Source organism: Dicentrarchus labrax, unplaced genomic scaffold, assembly GCF_905237075.1.
Source record: "Dicentrarchus labrax unplaced genomic scaffold, dlabrax2021, whole genome shotgun sequence".
NCBI lineage: Eukaryota > Metazoa > Chordata > Actinopteri > Moronidae > Dicentrarchus > Dicentrarchus labrax.
In genome coordinates, this window is record NW_026136715.1 from 26,144,621 (window position 1) to 26,164,162 (window position 19,542).

At 38.8% G+C, this 19,542-nt stretch overlaps 2 protein-coding genes across 4 annotated transcripts in view; one reads left to right on the forward strand and one right to left on the reverse strand.

Moving 5' to 3' along the window:
- bcl2l1 (BCL2 like 1) overlaps positions 1–5,792 on the forward strand; it is a 33,592-nt gene extending 27,800 nt beyond the window's left edge. For all 3 annotated transcript variants that reach the window (XM_051425515.1, XM_051425514.1, XM_051425513.1), the window contains one exon: positions 1,006–5,792. In XM_051425515.1, the coding sequence (XP_051281475.1) occupies positions 1,006–1,149 (144 nt within the window). In that variant the 3' untranslated portion in view covers positions 1,150–5,792. The remainder of the gene's footprint in view (positions 1–1,005) is intronic.
- A 3,490-nt stretch (positions 5,793–9,282) lies between these two features.
- LOC127377540 (cytochrome c oxidase subunit 4 isoform 2, mitochondrial) lies at positions 9,283–17,495 on the reverse strand. The gene is made up of 5 exons (XM_051425516.1): positions 17,329–17,495; positions 13,990–14,089; positions 12,340–12,504; positions 10,922–11,053; positions 9,283–9,681 (listed from the first exon to the last, which is right to left on the reverse strand). The coding sequence occupies exons 2-5, from the start codon at positions 14,087–14,089 to the stop codon at positions 9,548–9,550; spliced, it is 531 nt and encodes a 176-aa protein (XP_051281476.1). The 5' UTR covers positions 17,329–17,495; the 3' UTR covers positions 9,283–9,547.
- Between the last annotated feature and the right edge of the window lie 2,047 nt (positions 17,496–19,542).

A 19,542-nucleotide genomic window follows, 5' to 3' on the forward strand; every position in this document is an offset into this window, starting at 1 on the left:
GGATAAACGGGTGGGAAAGAATGTCAGCAACAACGAGGGTTGTGCTGCAGAACTGACGGGATGCAGAGGGGAGGGGAGCTGGAACATTTTTAAAGCCAGAGTTGTCGTGACCGGGTCCCAATGCTGAATTTAATCATGTGAATTTTTCCTTTTAATCAATGAGGTCTTGTTATTAATGTGCACAGCATGGATGCAGGTGGCTTTTGGGGGGTTTTGCTGGTAGCGATACCTGTATGGTTAATGCGGTAGATGGAAATTTCCACACGTGACTGTGTGGGTTGTGACAGTCATAGGGACACCCAGCTGTGGGTGGCTCAGCAGCAGTTTGTTGTTTGAGGCCTAGAGACCTTTAAGAAGGGAATCTACCTGACGGTCTGAACCTGAACCTGAATCTTTGTTTTTTTTTAAAAGTGAGTTTTGGGAATTCAAAGGGGGTTTTTCAGATTTGAATACATTTCACATAGTCAGCAACAAATACCCTTTATCAATAATAACTTCCACATATGTATTAAGACAATAATGTCTGACATCTTTTTTTCTGCAATAAAAGTAGTTCCACATTAAAAGGGCATCTTACTCAGTCTACCTCATTAAAAATGTCAGAATCTATGAATATGAAAGTTTTGTTTATTTCTAAAGTTTCCCTGCTGGACACAAGATGTCTCCTCCTTCACTGTAAAGTCCATTCTCAGTGGATGTGCACTGGTGGCTTCAAGTTTCTACATCACACTGTACAAGTTACATACTGGACCAGCACTGACTTCCAGACTATTTGTGATGTCACAAATCCTGCTGGAAGGCCCCGCCCCTTAAAATCAGATGATCAATGAGCACAGAGAAACTTTCCACTTTCAAGAGATGAATGTGAAAACATCCTTCTAGAGTCAAACTCTGCACTTACAACATTCAAACAGCACACTGTAGGAACTAGAAGAGAAACATGTATATGAGTGGGGGCGACTTTAAAATTAACCTTTTCCTTTTTCTTTTTTCTTTTTTTGCCAGGAGCGCTTTGCTGAGATCTTCGGGCAGGACGCAGCGGGAGAGATCAGGAGGTCTCAGGAGAGTTTCAAAAAGTGGCTGCTGGCGGGGATGACCCTGGTGACCGGGGTCGTGGTGGGCTCTTTCATTGTCCAGAAACGCCTGTGAGGGGAGATGCACGACAACCTTCCTTCCCCCACCTGCCTGCCTACACACCACAGAAGTTAAAGTGAAGGTCCTGTTTATTTGTCTCGTCAGAACTGCTGATGATGTTTACTCTTTTTTTTTTTTTTTTTTTTTTCCCACTCACGTCCTTCAGCGGACTAAGAATCATCACATGTTGTTGAACTTTTGAGAAAAATCCAGATAGGAGGGAGGATGTTTGTCTGTCGTCTTCATGTGTTCACCTCCCTGATGAAAATCGTGTGGTCATACAGCAGCAGAAATACTATTCTTTCATTCACTGAACCAATTGTTCCTTCTATCCTCTCTCTACTGGTTCCTGTATACGTTCCTATTCTTCATGTTTGTATGTATTAGTTTTAACAAATTTTGGTTTCCCATTTTTGTTCCTCAAAAGAGGCTGATCTTCACATTAACCCCAACCTGTCTGATATAAAGAGTCAGTGTGCCGTGGGGCCTGGGTTGCTGTACATGTCTCGTCTTGAAGCTTGTTTTGTTGCTCGTCCCCACAGACGGCTCTACAATAGCTTTGTATGTGCCATATGAAGAGTGAAAGCAGGGGAGGATGTAGCACCTGCCCCTGAACAGCTTCTGTAGTTCCCACTGCCTGCCAGCCATCCTGATCACCAACACATATAAGAAACATCATAATCCATGACTCCATACGCTGATTGTCTCGCTCTGTCCTTCATGCTTATTGTTTGGTATGAATGGTAAATGAAAAGCAGTCAAACTGATTTTCTCTTCATAAAACATGGGAGTCTTAAACTAAAAAGCTAATGGGAAGCTAACTCCTCTGCTTGTTTGTGTTTGTTTGGTTTTGGATTTGTGAACCATTAAAGCCCCACTGCTCCCGCTGGTCTGTGCTTTATGGTCATACTTGGCCTCGGTTTGATCCTGTTTGTGTTTAGTCAGCCTGCAGAGTGCCAGACCACTGTGTGTGGCAAGTTCTCAGAATCAGTGTAACTGCAGTTCATACAAGCAGGGCGCCATGGCTCCGACCCTCCATGTTTACTACACAGTAGCTGAAGAATGCAGCAAATACTGTAGCAACACATACAAATAGATAGAGCAGCAGCAGTCACAGCAACACCACCTTGAACTGTCTCAAGGGTTAGGCATATTTGGATCTACTTTATTTTAACCCACCTTATTTAGCATTTATTAGCAGTGTATAAACATAACAAATGGTTTACAACGCACGATAATATAGTTCTGAGTAGGGCTGTGTATTGGCAGGAATCTGGCGATACGATAGGTATCACTATACAGGAGTTACGATTTAATATGTTGTGATACTGTAAGAAAGACGATAGTATGTCTTTCTTAAAAGCTAATTTTAGGAAAACTGTCGTCGTATAACCGTCAGTTTATGTTTACAGCACTGCTTTCTAGCGGTTGGGGGTTCAAACACAAAATTCGATAGTGTTTTTGAGAATATCGAATATTGAAATCGATATTTTTCACAAAACAAAATACCGTGATACTTAAGTGTATCACATTCCTTACACATCTAGCTGTACGCATGTATAAGGACATTTTTAAGTGTTTCTTAATGTTAACAATCTCCTATGAAGCATCTATCACTGGCATATTAACAGTTAATGAATCATAACTTTTTTAATCATATTTAATGATGTATAATTACACACAAATCCTGACAGTGTGATATTAGACATTTATTATACCTTGATATTATTATTTATATAGATTTTTCCTTTTTTCTTTTACCAAGATTCATATTGAGCGGGACGTTTTACACTGTAAAAATCTACTGGTGGACAGACTGTGTTGATCTAACCCATTTATTGCTGTAGCGGTAGTAACATCTGTGTTTTATTATTATTCATTCATTCTCTGTTTATAATCCACTTATAGATGCCAATTGTGGACAATAATACATTAATAAACACTTATATGAAATATCCTTATATGAGGTTACACCTAGATTGCAATGTGTTAGAAACTGTTAATTTATTGCTGAGAGGGCTGATCAGTTCATTGATGTATATGTACAATGAGTCAAGGGCACACAATTCGGATATAACTGAATTCCGACTATCAAGTAAAACTGACTGGTTCCAGCTTCTTAAATGTAAGGATTTGCTGCTTTTCTCTGATGTTCATTGATTCTATAATTTAATATAAATGGAACGTGTTTGGACTGTCGGTCTCAAAGAACAAGACATTTGAAGAGTTTACCTTGGGCGCTGGGACATTGACCATTTTCTGACATTGACTAAAAGAAAACAAAAGGCTCGACAATGACAATAATCTTTAGTTACAGCCATGTTTGTACTACTCAATAGTAGGGGTCGAATAAAGTTTTGGAGTTATTTCCCTGATCATTTTGCAATAAAATCCTAATCATGTGCTGCAATGCTCAAACAGAAGACTATTTTTCCCATTTCTTTCCTCTGTGCTAATTAAATAATTACTCCTTATTTCCGAACCTTTAGTCAAATCTTCCATTTATCAGTGACACAGTTATCACCAGAGTGAACATCATAGCCTTTTCAAGATTTATGTAGCAAACTGATGAAGCAGCTCTGCATCAGACCTTATTTGAGTTAGATTTGATTATAAATGTGTCATGATGTGTCTGTTTACCATCTCAAGCCAATCAACAACTGTCAGTGGCTGTAGGAGCGTAAAAACTAGACACCCAAACCTTCATATCCCATCTCACACACGCTCACTCCAAGTTATCCATGCATTGCTATCACAGCCCCCCACCACACACACACACACACTTCTCCTCCTCTCCCCAGACACCTCAAATCTGTCAAATCTCCATCCGTCTCTCCTCCTCTTTCCCTCTCCATCCAGCTCTACCTCTTCCTCTGCGCTCCCCCGGCTGTCACTGCACCTAGTCACGTGTGTCAGTCACAGCTGGCCCACCTGCTGCTTCCCACAAACACACCTCGGCGCGTGCACAGCGTTTGGAATAAACACACCTGCCAGTCAACGAGAGACAGGGAGAGGAAGACCTTGTCTTTGTTTCTAGACATCTTTAATTTAAAGCTGAAGTCAGAGGAGTGTTTGTCGCCTGCCGTTTCAAGCACCAGTACCTGGCAGCTCGATTAATTTACCAGGAAGGGAGGGGAGGTCGGGTGTACTCCTCCCTGTTCCCAGTGCTTTAATCTTGATCTTATTCCAAATACTGTCTCCAGCCAGGGGCGTAGTAAGAGTCGTGGCAGAAATATATGTTGATTTAGTGGCATATATATCAATATTTGCTTGGAGAAGCGCCCAAATGAAGATACTTGAACTCGAAAACATTATTGTGGCACATTAGTGAAGCATTGAATAGAAAAGGTGGCATTAGACATTTTTACAACTACAGATCATGAAAGTAACATGTTATTTTTTAAAATTAATGTGTTAAATTTGACAGCATTTGATGCAAAACTCTGGTGGCAGCTGGGATGGGCAGGCTTTTTTTTTTATAGGCGTGGCAGCTGCCACCCCTCGAGGTCCGCCCCGTCTCCAGCTAACAACAATGCGTCCGGAGTTCTATTCATGTGTGTTCTAGCAGCTCAATAAAGCACAATACAGCTTTGTTGCAGGACAGGCAGGCGCCATTTTCTCATCAAAGAAGGGTTCAGGATTGAGCTGTGTGGAGCCCAGAGTCAACGTAGAGGGAAGGGAGGGTAAAAGAAAAAGAATCTGGACTGACGCGTGAAACGTCCCATCACTTCACTGTCAGTGCGAGTGTCTCTCTCCATCCATGTCCACTTCTGCTCCTTTCCATCGTCACAGGTCACATCATCATGAACATTTACACACATGGGATTCTCTTTCTAAAGTCCTTCCAACAAACATTTCACCAAATAAAGGCAAACTGAATATCATCCTCCAAACTCTTGTGTCCAGAGCATCTTATTAGCTGAGCTCTGCTCTCATACATTCCAGTACAGTATATATTTTTCTAGTGTGTGCCCCACCAAGAAGCTGCTCGCAGGCTTTTCTCTGCTGTCCTGGCCCTCACTGAAACAAGTTCCCTTCCTACACGTGTGTGTGTGTGTGTGTGTGTGTGTGTGTGTCTGTATGTCTGTGTGTCTGTGTCTGTGTATGCGTGTGTGTGTGTCTGTGTCTGTGTGTGTGTGTGTGTGTGTGTGTGTGTGTGTGTGTGTGTGTGTGTGTGTGTGTGTGTGTGTGTGTGTGTGGCGAAATGTTCTTGAAGGAGGCACAAATGAAGGAGGTGTGACAGCATTGACACAATGCTATATATATATATATGCTAGTTATTTAAACTGATTAGAATAGTATGTTAGCTTAGTAACATATTTAAGAAAAACAGAATTGATGATGGCTTTTAAACATTATTTATATTTGTTGTAAAAAGCATAATTGTGCCCCTTCAAATGGCCTTAACTCCATCTTTACGTTGATGTGTGTCGTCATTTGTTGTGTTCTTTTTTTAAGATTATTGGACTGCCACTAGACAAGAAAATGCAAACAAAGTGAGAGGATATTTTCAGAAAGTTAGGTCTCCAATGCATTCTTGTCAGTCATGATGAATACAGAGTTAAAGATCGCAACCATGTCCAATGGTCTGTTTGTCTTTGAATGCCATTGTAAAATTTGAAATGACATTGAACCTAATAAAGCCCATGTTGAAAGATGTACTGAGTCTGTGTCGTGGTCTGTTAAAGCATGCGTTCATGGAGAATTGTCCATTAAGACACATTGAATATTCAAGGTATTTCCAGAAGAAGGAAAGGTTTTTTAGCATTTCCAAAGCAGTTTACACACCGGCCTAAACTCAGTGCCGCTGGACAAAATGAAGCAAATATTTTCATCAAACAAACAACTTTTTTTTTTTTTTCAATCAATCATAACGCATAACACAATTGACAAAAAATAAATAAAAATACAGCTAATTAATGTGAATTGGTCCGTGTACCGAGGCAGAGTCCTTGCTACAGCGGCCAGATGTTCGACCTGTGGCCCTTTGCTGCCCTTTCCTGTCAATGTTCAGCTGTCACTATTTAATGAAAGCCAAACTAAATGTCGGTTGAGGCTCAATTTGTGCTCTATGCCTGTGCCATTTGTTGATACTGTACACAGTTACAGTATGTGCCAAAAAAAAGCCAAGCAAGCATATGTAATGCTGCATGAAAACTATTTTAAAGGTGATTTTAATAGAGATAACAGATCTTTTTTTTTTTTTTTTTACACTTCATTTTATTCTTATGTGCAGGTATTTTTGTGCAAATGTAAGACAATAAGCTCCCACACTAGACAAAATGGGACCCCCAGGTGGCATGTGTGTGTTATGTCTATGCTGCCTGAAATATTTGAGTCAAGCCACAAAGAAACCTACTACTGAAGCCCTGGGTCCTCCTTTGACAAATGCTGATCCACTATGTTATAATTATGCAAGCATTATGATAGTGACCAAGGGCATGATGAAGACAGAATAATAAAACTAGTATTCACAGGGCTCCTTTTTGATTTTAAGGGGTTTAAACTCAAAATATACACAATAGGCCTATATTTCAGCTTTTCAGGCACTGAGTTTGTCAATAAATCAGCCTATTAAGTATGTATGATTGTAAAATTAAAATATGCATAATATAGGCAGAATTGTTTTAAAAGTTCACAAAAATTATTAATTTGTTAATGTGTTATTCACAGAAAATAAGTTATTGTGTTCACTGTTTGGGTTCATTATACATTTTATCATTAGCTCTGTACTGTTATTGTTATACGTCCAAGAGAATATAAAATATCCATAAAATATGTCATCAGTTTACTTGGACAGAAAAAGGGTCTCTTAAGGAAAAAGGCTGGAACCACTGCTGTAAGGCGTCACACTTCTAACAAAAAAAGAGAATTAACTATTACAACTAATGTAAAAAATGTGGTTAGTTTAGATTAAGTTCTATATCCTCATAAACTTGGGATCTATTTTCTACCGTTCAACAATGAGAGTCTACAGTTGCTACTGGTTCTTTGCTGCCGGTTTGTTAGAAATAAGTTTCATGGTAATCAATCAAATAGATTGGATATTTCTCTCTGGACTGAAGTGGTCCATGTAGCCACAAAAGGACTTTTGCACAGGAGACATACTGAGGTGTCACAGCAGGAAAAGCACAGGTGTAAATAACAAGATTAATAGCAAGTGTCACTTCCTTGTCACTGCTATTGTGCACGCTGCTCCGCTGTCACGGCTTACTGGCACACTTAATGGAGCCGAGCCATTGTTAATATTATTAGCACCTGAGCTTTAGCTATTGTTACAAGTCAAAATGTCTGCTAAGAAAAGAGGTTTAGATTAGCATTCATATGGCAGAATATCAGGAGAAACACATTTTGTATTGTGCTGATATTGTGTGTATATCATCATAATACTACTCTACTAATACTTTACCTTGTTGTTTACCTGTTCTTTACAATAGTTATTAATGATCCATTTTTTTGTGATATGTATGAACCCCATCAACTCACTGTCTTTAGATACCAGAAGGCAGTTCCATTAGTTCATATTAATATTTAATGCATTCATTTCAATAAACCAGTTGAGAGCCACATACCTCACTGTATTTAAGACAGAATGAGCTCTGCCCCTGTTCACTCAGTTTCTATGGAAACTATTTGCTCTTGCTTCTAATGTTTGTCTTTTATAATTATGAATTAATGTCAGGATTTAGTTTTATGTGTGTTGTTTTCTTCAGAATCTGCCATGTTTTAATTCTCTGTGTTTCTCTTAAAGAACCTCCCAACAGCTGGTGAAAAGCAGTGGCTGAAGAAGTGCTCAGATCCTTTACTCAAGTAAAACAGCGATACAAAAATGTATATAGCACTTCATTTCCAGTAAAGTCCTGCATTTTAAGTAACCAAGTATCCTCCTCAGTAAAATGTACTAAAAGTATCTACAGTAAATGTAATGTTACATATGAAGGAATACCAATCTTATGAAGCTATTTCTGTCTGTAACTGAGTTGTAAAAACTTTATTTTCTTAAAACAAGTGTAAAAAGTGCAATAAAAAAATATTTCAACCCTTTTTTAATGTCGGGTGATCCAAAAAGTGAAAACAGGTTGAAATATTCCTAATTTAAACTATAGGTCCAGTGTGTAACATTTAGGAGGAACAATTGTCATAAAGAGAATATAATGTTCATAGGTATGTTTTCATTAGTGTATAATCACCTGAATATAAGAATTGTCATGTTTTAGTTACCTTAGAATGAGCTGTTTTTATCCACAGATGCCCTAAGTCACCTTCTGTCGAGGACTGCCATGTTGTGCCACCATGTTTCTACAGTAGCCCAGAACGGACAAACCAAACACTGGCTCTAGATAAGACCTTCTGCATTTTTCACAAGTCATGGTCACCGTAGTTTCTCCTACACACGTCACAGCCTCATCTCATTCGTAGGTCATTAAATACAGACTCAAGTGGTGTTAGTTGCAATTTAAAACTTCACCGCTAGATGCCACTTAATCCTGCACTCTTGTCCTTTTAAAGGTGTAATATCAGACTAAAATGACTTCATTAAATGACTGTAATATTTTTTTAAATCACTGAACAATACTTATAATTGTAGAAGCTGATTAAACCTTTTGTATGAAAAATCCAGCACCCTAGCTGCTAACTATAGCTGTCAAATAAGTGCATTGGTGTAAAAAGTACACTATTTCTCTCTCAAATATACTATCAGTATGAAGTAGCATAAAATAGGACTACTCAGGTAAAGTAGCACAGAATTGTACTTAGTTGGTGATTCGTTAGTTGTTAACAGGGGTGATGCCCCCACACCAGCAGCATTGTAATAATGTTTAGTTTTCAAAACAAACAGTTTGGTTGTTTCAGTTCAGGCCCGGTGGATTCTTGCCCAAAGGAGCACCAGGAGGAGCCAGAGGAACCTTCACAGATTAACTGTCTCATGTTCTACTGCCAACACAATTAAGGTTTCAGCAAATATGACAAAATATTATTTTAATAAATGTTACCTACTGCAGCTTTAAGTTACTTTCCACTACTGGAGAAATGTAATGACTCCTCATGAAATCAATGGTCACATTCTTAGTTTGATTATGTTTTTGTGCACTGCTTTGGATTTGAACGAATATGATAATAATAATATAATACTCCACACACAAAAACTGCCAGAGAGAGACATAAGCAAAACTTTATTATTATTATTATTAGTATATGGTTACAACAGGACGGTGACAGAAGGTCTGACTGAGAGCCGCAGGTGGCACAGAATAAAAAAGACCCCAGAGATATGGACAGTGGATAAATCCTTCTTTCTAGTGGTTTTGATAGTTGTAATGCAACATTCAGATTGAGCCTGACTTCAGCAGCAGCTTCACAGAGGTCTGAGGTTGAAGGGTCCAGACTCTATGCCACCTCCGCCGCAGTCTCTTTACTTCCACTGGCCCTTCTCGTAGTCCCACTTGGACGAGAAGCCCTCGATGGGGTTGATCCTCATGTCCAGCATCCTCTTCAGCTGCTTGGCCTTCCACTCGTCAGTAAAGGTCCTGGGGCGCTCGGGGTAGACTAGAATAAACAGGGAATAGAGATGTATGTAGGACTGTATGTAGATTTATTCTGGTAACAGAAATTTGACTGACCTGTCACACTCTGGTGTAACTCTGTGGTTCCCAACCCTTTTCGTACTAAAAGGAGTTTTTAATTGGTTATGAAACAATTAAATCTCAATGTAATACTGATGCCTCTTTATGACATACATAAACAAACAAGACCGTCAAGATTGTCTATATAGTTATTCTTAATGCCTGCTATGTGGTGGGATTTACCTTGAAATCAATTAAACGAGGCGGTAAAACACTAGTGCTTTTGTCCACAGGGGTCACCAGACTGAACACAAAGTGAAAGTCCCTTATAGGGGCTTTAAGGGACCCCTTTTCAATAGTTGAGGAAACTGACGACCCTTGACTAAGTGACACATTTTATGGATATTTTGTAATATATTCAATGCATAACAATAACAGTAGAGAACAACTAATAAACTGTACAAAGAACTGAAGGAAGTTTGTGTAAAACAATTGATTTGTATGAATTTTGATCAGATTATTTCCTGTGCATATTGTGCATTGAGAAGAGTTTTCCGGATATTTTTAGTGATTTTTAATACAGTTCTCTGTGGATAATATGTTTGTTTTTTTGTTTTTTTTTTACAATCACACATACTTAACAGGCTTCTTTTTTCACAAATTCAGTGTTTTCTTCTCATTGTTCTATTAGGTTGTTGCTGTTGGTTGTTTTAATGCAGAATTTTCTAATGCAGGACGAGGCTGTTGAGCAGAGAATGAAGGCTCAGTTCTTCAGGTCTTCACCTGTGCTTACGCTGTTTATATCTTATGATAATAATAATCTAAACTTTTAAAATAATTTCTTCACAGAAATAAATTAAATGCAGCCTACTGTGTATATATATAAAAAAAGGTGTTTTACACCGCTTAAAATCACGAAGGCCTTACGACCCCCCACAAAGCTTTTGCGACCCCCAGGTTGGGAACCAGTGGTGTAACTCGTGACAATATTAAAGCCTGAAGTCCTTTCAAGATGAGTCACTTCCGTGGCTCTGGTGGTGTGCATGTTAGCTAACTGGTTCTGGCTTACTGGGAAACTTAAAAGCAACAGCCATGGTTAATGTTGTTAGTTAGCGCTGTGCTTTTTCTGTCAACATGTCTGCTGTGGAAAACACTCAAGTTTAGAGGCTCGTCAAACGTAAAAGAGATGAGTTTGTCCTTGCAGGGTATGAAGGCAGGTTTACCGTAGGCTGCCTGCCACCAGACCACCAGGCCAGTGAAGCCCAGAAAGAAGAAGACACCGCCCATGACAGTTTTCCACTCTGCTGACGGCTGCTTCATCTCTGCGTAGGTCTGACGGAACGTCACCCGGTACACTGCAGGGGGGGAGGGGGGGAGAGAGGAAGTGAAGGACAGGAGAGATGGGTGAGACACAGGACAAAAAGAGAAAATAGGAAAGTATAAAATCCTCTCTCGTTCTTTTGTATTGGATCATCACCATCCATTGAGTGTATTGAGTAAAACTAGAGTTAGGGGTAAAAGTTTGAATAGTTTGGGGTGTGCAGGGGCAGAGTAGCTGGCCATATAACTGGTCCCCAGTTCAAGTTTGTCATGCTCCCTCTGATTCTCCATGTTTCCTGTCTGAATCTCTACCGTCACTGTCAAATGAAGGCAAAACGAGAGGCTACATATGCTGCCTTCTTCCCTTTGTTCTGTGTTTGATACAGTCAATGTTGTGTATGTCATGTAAGTTAATTTCCTCATTTAATATTTGATTTACTTTAATTATTGCACACAATTTCTGAGATATGATTTAATGTTAATAATCTTGTTCTCTCTTTTCCACATTAAAATCCTTAAAAAAGCATTTTGTTAATTACTAAAGTTTTCCCGCTGGACACAACCAACACCTTTCAACTGTTAGTGATGTCACAAATCCTGCTGGTAGGCCCCGCCCCTTAAACTCAGATTTTCAATGAGCACAGAGAAACTTTCCACTTGCAGCAGATGAATGTGAAAACATCCTTCTAGTGTCAAACTGCACAGACAGACACACACACAGATTTGGATGAATCTTGTGCAGATTATTTACCGTTTAGATAACTTTTTATACAATTCTCTCTGTATTATGATTTTCTATATTTTTTCAACAATCATACAGACTTATAGGCTCCTTTTTTGACAAATTCATTGCACTTGGCCATTGTTCTATTAGACAATATATTTACATTCACATTAATCAAATGCTGAGATATAGGCCTACATGAATATTTTTTTAAATTTTCTTACACACCCTAATATCAAGAAGGCCTTGAGACCCCCCATGAAGCTTTGGTAAACAATTCTGGGGGTCCCGACCCCCAGGTTGGGAACCACTCAGTAAATGTAGCAATACCACTCTGTAAAGTTCTTTAATTAAAATTTGACTTCAGTAAAAATACAGACATATTATCAGCAAAATGTACTATTCAGTCCCAAAATTAAATGAAATTATACATAATTTATAGTTGAATTTCTAATGTAATTCACATGCTCATTGTAGGTTTTTTAAAGCTTAACCTAAGAAGTAACAGTAACTATGGCTGTCAGATAAATTTCGTGGAGTAAAAAGAGTCAATCAATCAATCAATCAATCAGTCAATCAATCAATCAATCAACCTACAAGCAATCTTCTCCTCTTTGCTCAGTTGGCTCCAGGGTCCTTTCTCCTTCTGCTTCAGGCTCTTGTCAGCAGCAGTCAGGACTTCTTTGTAGGCTCTGTCAGGCAGAGGGGTGTCCAGACGGTCCCAGTACAGTGGCTGAGACATGTCCACACTCCCTGCCACCTCTGGATGCACAGAGACAGGAAGGGTGGCTTTAGGAACCAACTGCTCTAACAATATACAGTCAAGATTTTTGTTTTTTAAACCCTGGCTTAGAAAATAGTCTCTCTTATTTCTCTCTCTCACTTCAAACACAATAGTTGTCTGTATATATATGGCTGTGTCATGACAGTAAAGCAGCGCCATCTGCTGGTTTGAGGCCTCTTCTGCTACATCGGCCTTCTAAATAATGGATACATATAATAACATATATAAGGTACAATAAATAGAAACATTGAGTAGAATGATTTAGTAGGAAGATATTTCTTATTTTGGTAATAACTTGTATCAGTGACCTTTGCTTGATCTCTCTCCTTATTTCCTGTGTTCTCTTTATATAATAAAAGCATCAAATATCTAAAAAATACTTCTAAATACTGATATCCATTAATAGATCCTTTTTATTTTTATACTATGATTTTTCATTAATACGCCTGTAACATTACTATTAGACAACCAAACATTTTAAAATCACCTTATTGTTATTATATTACTACAATCATCCCATAATATCTGAATTCATGATTTAGGCAGATGTGTGATGATTATGGGATGATGGTAGTAGCCTAACAGCATAACAATAAGTTGATTTTAATAATATCATCTTATTATTTACCTGGAGACCTGAAAAACTTAATTGGAAGCTAAGGAAGACCCCTCTCATCAGACTATTTAAAGGACACACCACATGATACAGCTTCTGATGAAACAACACTTAATTTCATCTGACTAATTAATATACTTTGATGATGTATTTAGGTTTAGTTTTGTTATTCTTTTTCTTCTTTCTTTAATTTTCTTTATTTTTTCCTTTTTCTTTTATTGTCATCATTTAATCTTATTCAATTATTTCTGTATTTTAGATTTATTTTTCTCTTTTTGGGGTTATGCTGCATGGCTGTCCAGGATGCGGGGTTTTGTGTGTTGTGCTCTTCTTTATTTGAACTCAAGAAAATATATTTTAAAAAACAAATACCATCTTAAGGGTTTCATGCTGTCAAACTTTGCTGTGTTCTTCAGGTTTGTAGGCTACCAGGTGTACAGGTGATACACCAGAGTCCCATCACACAGAAAATGGCCAATAAGCGTCGACCACACATTGACACGTGTCGGTGCTCTACAGACGTCACACAGGTGTACAACAGCTTCTGCTATCAACATTTATGACCTTCTGTATCTTTCACTTGTTTTTAGTAAGAACTGCTTACAAAATAAAGCATTTTAAATACTATGGTAAAGCGTTCACAGTAGAAATATTGCCAAATTGCCAACTTTGGTCACAGTGACCAAAGTTGGTGTAACACCAGTTAGCTACACTCAGCCATTAGCTCGCTAACTCTGGCCGCAGTTCTCCAGAAACCGACTGTCCTACAGGAGGAGCTTAAACCGCTTTACTCCAGAGTCCGCAACATTAAATGGCGGACATGAAAATCACTTTGGTGTCATGGTACCGTGACCGTGGCTCGCCATCCTCGCGCTGCTGGTGGTCAAGGCCGCTGTCGCGCGCCTGCCCACGAGGCTTCCCAGGCGCCCTGCAGTCAGACGGAGCATCTGTAAACAGGTCAGTGGAGACATGGCTGGGTGTGAAGGTCATTACATATTTCAACAGCACAGGCACTGCTTTGAAATAACTCTCTGTACGCGTCTTAAAAGCTAATAAACAATACAGGTACAAAAATATTATAATTTTCCTGTCAGATATTTTTCTTATATGTTAGGGCTAAGTCATTGACAGGTGTTTGTAGAACTACATTACTGCTACATCTAATTATGTCATTAAATTGAGCTGCTGCAACGTGTGTAGCTCAGTGACTCCCATTCAGGGGTACTTATATACCCCAATGATGTAACTAACTAACTAACTAACTAATTTGACTAACTTGGATTAATGGTTGGATTAAAAAAATAAATAAATACATGACATATTGAGTACGCTGTAACAAATTAATTCATGTATTCTTTCAGTATTCGGTCAGTGAAATAGTTAGCTGAAGGTAGTGGACAAACTGTTGAAATAGATCCCAAAGTAATGGATAAATGGTTGGAACGTCCAGCCATTGCTACTCCATGTGGTTGTAGTTCAAATGCAAACTTGACCAAAGTGAACTAAACACTGACCGTTCAGTTGTATGGAAAATATTGTAACAGCCATTATTATATGATTAATAGTTGAATAACATCCCACAGTTTGAAATGAATTAAAATCAACACATCTGGAAAATAAATGCTGGTGGTGAGGAAGGGCTCCTTGAGTTCATCGGACTGGGCTGTGGGGGTCTTACAAAAAGTGGGAACCTTTTTAAATCATTTAAAAATAACATTGTAGCTTGTACATTCTCATGCCATGAACCCTACTTTGTGCGTAATATGTAGAATTAGGAGGTAGATTTATTTACATTTATTCATGGCACACGTGTTTGTTTTGTGCCCTTTTTATAGGTCAGATTGAGAAGTATTTTTCACTGTGTCTCTCAGACTAATAGTTTTGTTTACAACAACTAATTTAAAACAGTAAATGCCAAGCCCACACACAGTATTATTTTAAAATTTTAAAGTAAACTGTATTGTAGGCAGGACAAAAGCACTGTATGCAGAACAAGTTGTGACTCACAGAGGAGCTCTTAAAGGTAGCAGTAACAACCACCAGTTCATTAAGACAAGAAAGATGGCAGTTAAGTTATTTTTTATTATTGTACATGCACAAATATGCACGCTCTCTGTTTACATGTAACGATTATTCTCTGAATATCTATTGCCCATCACCTTTTATGTAGCCTGAGCATTTAATTGACCATTGCTTCTATTTTAATAGCAAACAGTGTCTCTCTCCATGTTGTTATTCACAACAGTGAATCAGAAGATCTTATTAAGTGCTTAATAATGGCAGCCTGGATGATTGCCAAATCCCTTCTTTGCCAGTCTAGCCACCTCATTAGCTTTCAGTGTTAAATACACGGCAGTGTAAGATTTTAAAAAAAGTCACCCACTGAAACAGGATTCAAGATTGTGATCTTTGATAGTTCGGATATGATCTTTCACTCCTTCCCAAATATATGTATATCTCTACCCTACAGTTATACCCTACAGTTTTGTTCTGTTTCTCTTTTCTTTTCTTTTCTATGAGCTGTCTGCTTCAATTGTTGATGTTGTCAGTTATTTTATGGTGTTTTGTTTTTGTTTCTGTTTTTTCTTTCCCGGTATTCCATATATTTTTGCACACATTTGTGCCTGGAAATGATCTATGTTGATGTTTGTCTGATAAATTAAAAAAAACTCTATAAATAAAGTGTAAAAACATTTATACATAAGCCAAGAGGAATGTAAAGATTGCGAGACAACGAAACTGCGATACAAATATGTTAGGATTTGAATGGTGGAAATTAAAAATGAATAGTAATACTATTTTAAAACAGTAGATGGTGCTATCTACTTTTTGTCTTTTGTTTGATGTCCTACGTCACTCGTATCCCAGCGGTATCAAGGCACAAAGACAGTTTCTTTCACAAAGAAAATGACATTGATTTGACAGTTTTTCCTGCCTCAGACATAAAAACATATTTTATTTAGATAAAGAAAATATAAGAGAAAATATATTTAGCAGACCTTTTGTCTGAGACTGTTTTTCAGTTTTAATTTATCTTCAATCTCATTTTGTTGAAGAAATCGTGAGAAAATCATGTCATGAACCTAGTAATGTAAACCTTGTGAATTGTATCGAATCGTGAGATGAGTATCGGTACAACCCTATAAGTTAATGCAGCTCTGTTATTGATGCTCAGATGGAAGAGGGATGGCTTTAGGTCATAGTGATTGTTACCAGGTGATTTTTTTTTTACAGGTACGTCCACAGATGATGATACTGGAATTGCCGTAAAATTAAGCACATTTACAAATAAGAGCAAAACGGGGTCCTAGGTGACAGTACTGGGTGGATTTGAGGGTCAGTGATATACAACAGATCATATTATGGCAACACAGCAGTGCATTCACCTTGCACTGATTTTGGACAGAGTTGTTTATCTTCACATTCTGTGATCTAAGTTTCTAAGTAACAATGTTTAAATAATGTTAAAATCTGAGTTTCTCTCATGTTGCCTTTGTGTGTGTCCTTTCATCTGTCCGTCTGTGGCTTATTGCACACTCTCTCTCTCTCCTCACACACACACACACACACACACACACACACACACAGAGTAAATAAAATGGCGGAAATTGGCTGTTAGTCAATTTCAGAGTCCGAGCTGACCTTCTGAGAGGGACAGAAGTATATGGAAACATTGAACCTTTCTTCCCAACCATTATTTAAAGAAAAATAAGTGGATTACTCTCTTCCTTTTTTTGGTGTAAGAAAAGATGATGGAAAGCGCTATGTTTACCGTCAGGATCATTCACCCTTCATGTTGCATACTTTTTTAAGCACTGTGAAGAAATGTGAAGAAAGTGTTTTATCCCTACAGGGTCAAAAATGGCATGGGATTGCACACAGCAATATTTTTAAGCCCTAGATAATGCATTTATTCTGCTGTAAATATAGCACCATCAGGTCTGACGTACTTCAGTCTGTCTCTTCAGCATTTTTAGTTTCCTCTGCTAACTTACTGCTGCACATTTATGCAGTTCTAGAAATGTCTCTGCTCGATCTCTCATGGTTTACTATATTTTCTGCACGTCCGCCACTCTCCCCAGCCGTGTGGGGTTGGTGGGGGGGGGGGTCTGTCACTCTGTCAAATTACTCCTTGCCAAGCACCATTATAGCCTGTTTATTTGATCCGTCAAAGACAAATACTCACGGTAGTCGTAAGAGAGTAAAACTGCAGGATTGGAAGGTGCAGATCTTGAGAGAAAAGGGCTGATTAGGGCCTTCTTTGCCGTTTCTTCTCTGCTCTTATCACCACATAACACTAAGCAGAAACCAACTAGTGGGCGGGTTACAGAGACTGGATGGGAGGAAGAGAGGGAGAGGGAGAGGGAGGGAGCTTAGAAAGGAGAGAGACCAAACCAGTCCAAGTAAACAATCCAGCAAAACATGTGATAAAGAGAGAGAGTCCAAAAGAGAAAGCAGGCTGAGTTTAGCCGTGGCTCACAAAGACACTCTCATTCACCCCTCTCACTCCTCGGGTGCAGTCAGAGCAGAGACTGTGGGGTCGCTTTAGGTGAGGTTACACCAGGACACACAGAGGGACAATATTTCACAGCGTGGCGGAAAATGGGAGAGGGTGCGCAAGGGTATGTAAGAAAGTGAGACGGAAGTTTGCGGACATAAGAGAGAGTAAAGAAAGACAGACACAACCAGAGATAAGTTATGAGATTTTATGCCTCCACAAGTGCAGCTTGGCGCCGGTCCATCATTATCCCGTAGTTGTCTGGCGGTGAGCCCAGGGGCTGACTTCCTGTGGGTAGTATGTGGAGCACAAGGCAGCCGGACACCAGCAACACAGTAGAGGGAGTAGGAGCAGGGGAGGAGAGTCCCAGAGGTCGGATAAGGACAGACTTGTTAACCCAGCACTGTTTGGCTGTGTAAAATTATGTATAGAGAAAAAAAACCTGTTAATAGTATTAGAAGTATCTGATATGATTATTTAACAATTCTGACGAAACTTAAACAAACCTCAAACTAATGTTCTTTTTATGAGTTTTTAATAGAACTTTCTGATCTTATTTTAAACTTAAAATTATTTCTCAGTATTAAGCTTGTATTATTTGCCCTCGCTCCTCCCTTTCTCCCCACTCCACTGCCATTCTTGTACACAGCCTTGTCACCTCCCGCATCGACTACTGCAACTCCCTTCTCTTTGGTCTACCTCACAAATACCTCCATAAACTTCAACTGGTTCAGAACTCTGCAGCATGGATCATCACCAGAACCCCCTCCATCCACCACACCACCCCTGTTCTGCAGCACCTGGACTCTCTCACACTCTTCAAATCAAGACTAAAAACTCACCTATTCAGAACTGCATACCCCACTTAACTATCTACATTGTCTTTTTTATCTGTTTCTTATTTCTTACTGTTTTTACTTTTTATGTGTTGTACAGTGTCCTCGAGTGCCCAGAGAGGCGCCTTTTAAATAAAATTTTTTTTTTATTATTATTATTATTATTATTATTATTTGATATGTAGAGGGGAATGTAGCAGACCACAGCTGTGGTATTGGTATTAGTCAGTCAGTCAGTCAGGTGCCTTTGTGTCATTGTTAAACAATAATGTTGTGTTATATAACCGTAAGAATACGTGCTATAGCCGTCTAACCCTGCCTGGGTTCACAGTCTGTGTATTCATTCCCTCCACCAATAGAGGCCAAAGTACATTCAGAGTGACAATGGCGTTTGGCAGCAATGGGAAAATGCTTATGAATTATTATCCCATTTATATTTCTTTGTGCATTATCTAAGCAGATAAAGCTTCTATTGCAGTTATACTGTAGTGTTTCTTAAAGGTCCAGTGTAATGGTCAACCAATATGGGTTTATCAATGGCTGACAATGATATTTAGAGAGCAGGGTGACTGATGGCTGATATCTAAAGAAAGAAATATCATGTAAATTCTAATCTAGTCTATTGGAGATTCAGGTATATGTTTACAGCAGGATGCATGAGAGTTATAGTGCAGGACTCAAAACCTTTTTCACCACCTTCCCAAAACTTACAAAGGGGAGCACTAACGTCATTCCACAGCAGCCACACTGACACAGCCTTGTGAGCGCAGGCATAGAAAGGGATAGACCATTTAATCGGCCAACTGATTAATCGATTAATAGTCTGTCCCTAGTCCAGTATTTAACATTTAGGAGGCTCTGTTGACAGAAATATAATATTCATGTTTTCATTAGTCATTCTGTAGTTTCTCCTTTGCTTTTGAAACTGGAGTGTGAGGCAAGGGGTTTGTAATCAGTAACTTGACCACTAGATGCCACTAAATCCTACTAGGGATGTCACGATACTAGAAATTAAGTAGTCAATACCAATACCAGTGAAATTCCATGATGCTCAATACCAATCAAA

What these genes read in the sequence shown, in the direction of transcription:
- LOC127377540 (XM_051425516.1), bottom strand. Translation starts at nt 14,089, where the DNA reads ATGCTCCGTCTGACTGCAGGGCGCCTGGGAAGCCTCGTGGGCAGGCGC. An exon ending in CAAAGAGGAGAAGATTGCTT is followed by an intron (nt 11,054 to 12,339) that starts GTAGGTTGATTG and finishes CCCCCCCTGCAG; the next exon opens with TGTACCGGGTGACGTTCCGT. An exon ending in CTGGTGGCAGGCAGCCTACG is followed by an intron (nt 9,682 to 10,921) that starts GTAAACCTGCCT and finishes TGTTTATTCTAG; the next exon opens with TCTACCCCGAGCGCCCCAGG.